This window comes from Mauremys reevesii, linkage group 3 (genome assembly GCF_016161935.1).
Source record: "Mauremys reevesii isolate NIE-2019 linkage group 3, ASM1616193v1, whole genome shotgun sequence".
NCBI lineage: Eukaryota > Metazoa > Chordata > Testudines > Geoemydidae > Mauremys > Mauremys reevesii.
In genome coordinates, this window is record NC_052625.1 from 76219838 (window position 1) to 76224903 (window position 5066).

Genomic DNA, 5066 nt, shown 5'->3' on the forward strand with positions numbered 1-5066 from the left:
ATGTTTATGGCTTTATGGTAGCAGTATTATTATTATATGTTGAGATAAAAACAAGATGTTGAAAGATGGAGATAAGTAAAAATCTAAAATAAGTTACAGATCCTAAGTATAAATGTACCCAACAGGCTGTCTACAGAACTGAAAAAAGCACAAATGTATTTACTGTGTCTGGAAATACCAAAAAAAAAAAAAGAGAGAGAAAAAAAGGTTGGGCAGCTGCATTCAACAGAGAGCGTTAGAAACAAACAAACAAAAAAAGACAATCCTGATGACCCAGATTATCATATTTCCCAGACTTTATCAGAAAATCAACAAAATCCCAATGTCTTGCCAGCAAACATTTCTATTTCTTTAATAAAATGGGTCTTCTGCTGAAGAGTGTGTATGAAGAGTGGTATCTGATTTTAAAATCTATGCAATTCTATGCTGGTTAATGTAATGACAGTATGTGGCATAATTTCTCAGTAAAAAATTTTTTGACGATTTTTTTTGGTGTGTGTGTGTCAGCTGAGACATCTGCTATCATGTGAAATGGCAGCTGTCCAACCTGAACATTTGAAGCAGATTGGAGCATCATGCATCTTTGGTGTCTGACTGATGCAAATTTATACTAAAATATTTCTTCTGCCTTTTTTGGTTTTGGAAGGAACATGCTGAAGCAATGCTGTCACTATCTCTCAGAACAAATAGATATTAAGCTGTGAACAACAACAGTGCTGCAATATCTTATGTCCATACATTATCATCATAATCTTGCTTATTATAATTGGGCATCAGTTGCAGGTGCTAGACATAAAATTGCAAAACATCTTCTATCGTAACCCCTGTTCACAATCTCATAGACTTGTAGACTTTAAGGTTAGAAGGGACCATTGTTATTATCTAGTCTGATCTCCTGCACATTGCAGGTCACAGAACCTCACCTACCCACTCCTGAAATAGACTCCTAACCTCTGGCTGAGTTACCGAAATCCTCAAATCATGGATTAAAGACATAATGTTACAGAGAATTCACCATTTACACTATTGTAAATCTGCAAATGATCCGTGACCCATGCTGCAGCGGAAGACAAAACCCCCCAGGGTCTCAGCCAATCTGACCTGGGGGGAAAATTCCTTCCCAATCCCAAATATGGTGATCAGTTAGACCCTGAGCATGTGGGCAAGACACCCTGCAGATACCTAGGAAAGAATTCTGTGTAGTAACTCAAAGACCTCCCTATCTAGTGTCCCATCTCCAGCAATTGAGGATTTTTGAGTCACTCATAATTTATCTAACATTTCATCCTGTATGCTGAAATATTCCAGGTTTAGTTTCTGTCTGAAGGGTTTTTCCCTTTTAACTTCAAGCAAAAAAAAGTTGAGCTGTTTTTCATCACAAGAAAAGAGTTTTGAAACAAAAACTTTTATTTAATAGCCCTAGAGCCAAAACACCCAAGTTAAGCATCTGTTTAAGTGCCTTGCTGGAATGAGGCCAGAATTTGGACTGCGCCCTTTAAGTGAATACATGATTTCTTAATGAGAAGGAAAATTGAGTAGCAGAAAAACATCAGTGGTTTTCTGCAATTATTTCAAATTACTCCCATGAATTATTATTTATTGGGATTGTGGTAGCACCTAGGAACTTTCAATCCAGAATCATTGTGCTGGGCATTGTACAAACAAGTCACAATAGAGACAATAGAGCTGAGCAGAAGTCATAGATATATATCATTTCTTTTACTAGATTGACTACTAGAGCAACATACCTTGGGAGAGTCCCTAGTATTTTATGCTAATATATACCCCTCATCTCTTTGTTTTTTTAACATCACTGTCATGCTCACAACTGTGAGTGCCTACTTCAAAAGCTGACAGTGTCTCTACCCGCATAGACTTTTAATTGATGATGGTGAGTGATGTGGGAATAGAATGTGAGATGCTGAGATTGTTTAGGCTTCTGGGCTGGGAATTGTGTGTGAAGGGCTGGCCTTGGGCTCGTTCTCATTGGCCAGCTAATTGTGAACAGGATGATATGATAATTACCCTATGGGTTACAGCTGTGGCTGTGTGGGTTTAATTAATTAATTAGCAATTGTGATTGCTTACCATATTGTATATAAGAGCATGCTGGGAATGAATAAACGGATATGCATACACACACACGCTCTCTCTCTCTGCTTGGGATCACATTATATGCTGAACTTTGTTCCTGCTCTTCTGCGATGCAACAAATGGTGGAGAAGCTGCGGGCCATAGTCAGCGAATATGGGAACCGCTGCGTCAGCAGAGGAGAAGATGGTGCATGAATATCTGATTATAATATTTGATAAAACTGTTTGGGAGCGGCTGGGCTGTGAGTTTTGGAAATCGGTGGCTCAGGGCGATAAGGAGGCTTTCTCCCTGAGTCCAGTATGGCTCACCGCGCAGAGAAGACTGGAGGAGTTTGAGGATGAGAGAGAACAACTGCAGAAAATGGCTGATTTTGCAGTAACACTGGAACAAGAACTGGAACAGGTTAAATTGATTCTGCATCAGCGAGATCTGCAGTTTGAATCTTTACAGCAAGAGCATCTAGTGCTCATGAAGCAGCTCACTTTAACCCAAGAATCATTGTACACCAAAGAGCAGTCCCTAAATGACCTACAGATTCAATATGATGAGCTGGTGGCCAGGTCAGAGGAATTCCAGGATGATGTTATTTCCAAGGATGACACGATCCAATATTTGCAGAATGAGAAGATTGTCCTAGAGGTAGCTCTGCAGGCAGCAAAAGCAAGCAAAGAAGAACTTGATGAAGGAGCAAACTTCTTAGGTGAAAGTACTGAGGCAGCATCAGAAATCTTGGCACAATTGAGCCAGGTGGAAAATCTGCAACAGGAAACTGCCAGCCTGAAGAAACAGACCCAAAAAGTAAAGGAGCAGTTCCTACAGCAAAAGGTAATGGTGGAAGCTTATCGAAGAGATGCAAGTTCACAGGACCAGCTGATTAGTGAATTGAAATCTACAAAGAAGTGGCTGGATTTGGAAGTGAAAGAATTAAAACGGGAGCTACTGAAACTTCAAGGTGAAAAGCAGTCCATTGATGCTGAATGCTCAAGACTTCAGAAGGAAGTATCCCAGGTTCACCAGCAGATGGTGGAGTTAGAAAGCCACCTCCAGTCAGTGCAAAAAGAACGGGATGACATGGAGATACAGCTACAGTCTTTGCAGATTGATAAAGAACAAATAACATCTCTTGCTGAGGTGAATGAGGTATTAAAACTACAGGTAGAAAACATGCAAGAGGAAGCCAAAAAGGTCATCACTGAACAGAAACAAAAAATGAAGCGTCTGGGGTTAGATCTGATCAGTGCACAGAAAGAAATGAAGGCAAAACATAAAGCCTATGAGAACGCAGTTGGCATTCTTAACCGCCGGCTGCAGGAAGCCCTCATTGCAAAGGAATCTTCTGAACTGGAGCTGAGCAACCTAAAAGCACAAATCGCTGATGGAAGAAATAACCAGGCTTCCCATGAAAGGATTCAAGCTTTGGAGATAGAGCTGCAGGCTGTTAGCCACAATAAGATGATGTTGGAGAAAGAGCTGCAAGAAGTAATTTCACTCACCAGCCAGGAGCCTGAGGAGTACAGGGAAAAAGTGATTGAACTTGAGGATGAGCTTCAGGAATCTAGAGGTTTCAGGAGGAAGATAAAACGTTTAGAAGAAATAAACAAGAAGTTGGCCCTCGAACTGGAACATGAACGGGGGAAGCTCACTGGTCTTGGTCAGTCTAACACTGCTTTGCGAGAGCACAGCAACATCCCCGAAACAGTACTAGCAGAGAGAGAGGCAGACCTGGTGCAGCTGAATTTTCGGGTTCAAGCAGTCCTAAAGCGTAAAGAGGAGGAGGATCAGCAAATGAGGCAACTTATTCAAGCCTTACAGACTGCCTTAGAAAGAGAAAAGTCAAAAGTTAATAACCTTGGGGAGCAGGTTGCGGCAGCCAGGGTGGGTGCAGCGCATGACCGTCGTCATTATAGAGCTGCTGTTCTTGAGCTAAGTGAAATTAAGAAAGAGCTACAAGTCAAAGAACTGCTTGTCCAAGCCCTTCAGGCTGAAGCAGACAAACTACAAGCTATTATTGAACGTGCTCACGCCTCTCTGAAGGCGCTCCTCTTAAGACAGAAAGGGGGGATTTGCAGTGAGCGGGCAGACGCCTTGGATAAGATGCCTGCCGCTCGGTTGCTGAAAGCTCTTTATGTGCTTAATTGGTTACATCTTGGTAAAAACAGCCAGGTGCCCCCCACGATTAAACATGTCAGCGGGATGACTGGGGAAGAGCAGGGTGCGGCCCCCCGACCCTCGGTCAAATGGTTTGATTATCAGCAGCAAATATGGAAAGGACCAGCTGACTTGCTAACATGGGGCAGGGGTTATGCGTGTGTTGCCACTGATGCAGGTCCCAGGTGGATACTGGCGAAGTGGGTCTGGCCTTGGCTGCGTCTTCCGGAGCAATGGTAGGCAGATGCTGAGGAGCCTCACGAGATGCGCCCAGGCGCCGCGGAACCAGAGCCCCCGGAGGAGAACTGTTTGTTAGCTCTGTCAGGATTTTTCCTGTTTGATCCTCCGTGAATGAGTTACTTGTTTGAAATGATTTTTGCTGTGCCTGAAAGAAATTTTGTGTTGGCTGTATATATGTCTTGTGTTTTTGTTATGTTTCGTGTTGTCTGTTTTCTGGCCAGAATTGTTGTTGTGTTATGTGGTTTGATGTGTCTAGGACCTCCCCCCACCCTCAGTGTCAGTTTGATCGCCTGACATCTGAGGGATACTTAATAGCACAAGCTGGTGTGCAACAGAGAGGGGGGAATCCTGCAGAATTTACATCATTTGTTTGTTGTGTCTTGTTTTTGTTTGTTCGGTGTTTTGGGGTTATATGTTAAGGATCATATACATAGCTAAATAGTGCTAAGATACTTTGGTTCAGTTTCCATTATTCAGAGTTTGGACCATTCTGTTTACTGTTCTGCACTAATAGATTGTGGTGCTATGTTGTTATAAGTTGGAAATGTTTGGCGAATGTTTTTATCTTGTTTTCCTTTTTCCTC

The 5066-nt window shown here is 42.2% G+C and overlaps 1 protein-coding gene across 1 annotated transcript; it reads left to right on the forward strand.

The window, feature by feature from the left end:
- The first annotated feature begins 2173 nt into the window (after positions 1–2173).
- LOC120401131 (golgin subfamily A member 3-like) lies at positions 2174–4482 on the forward strand. The gene has a single exon (XM_039530800.1). It carries the CDS (start codon positions 2248–2250, stop codon positions 4480–4482), a length of 2235 nt encoding a protein of 744 aa, XP_039386734.1. The 5' UTR covers positions 2174–2247.
- The last annotated feature ends 584 nt before the right edge of the window (positions 4483–5066 follow it).

Bases quoted from the DNA above. Each gene is read 5' to 3' on its own strand.
- LOC120401131 (XM_039530800.1), top strand. From the start codon at position 2,248: ATGGGAACCGCTGCGTCAGCAGAGGAGAAGATGGTGCATGAATATCTG.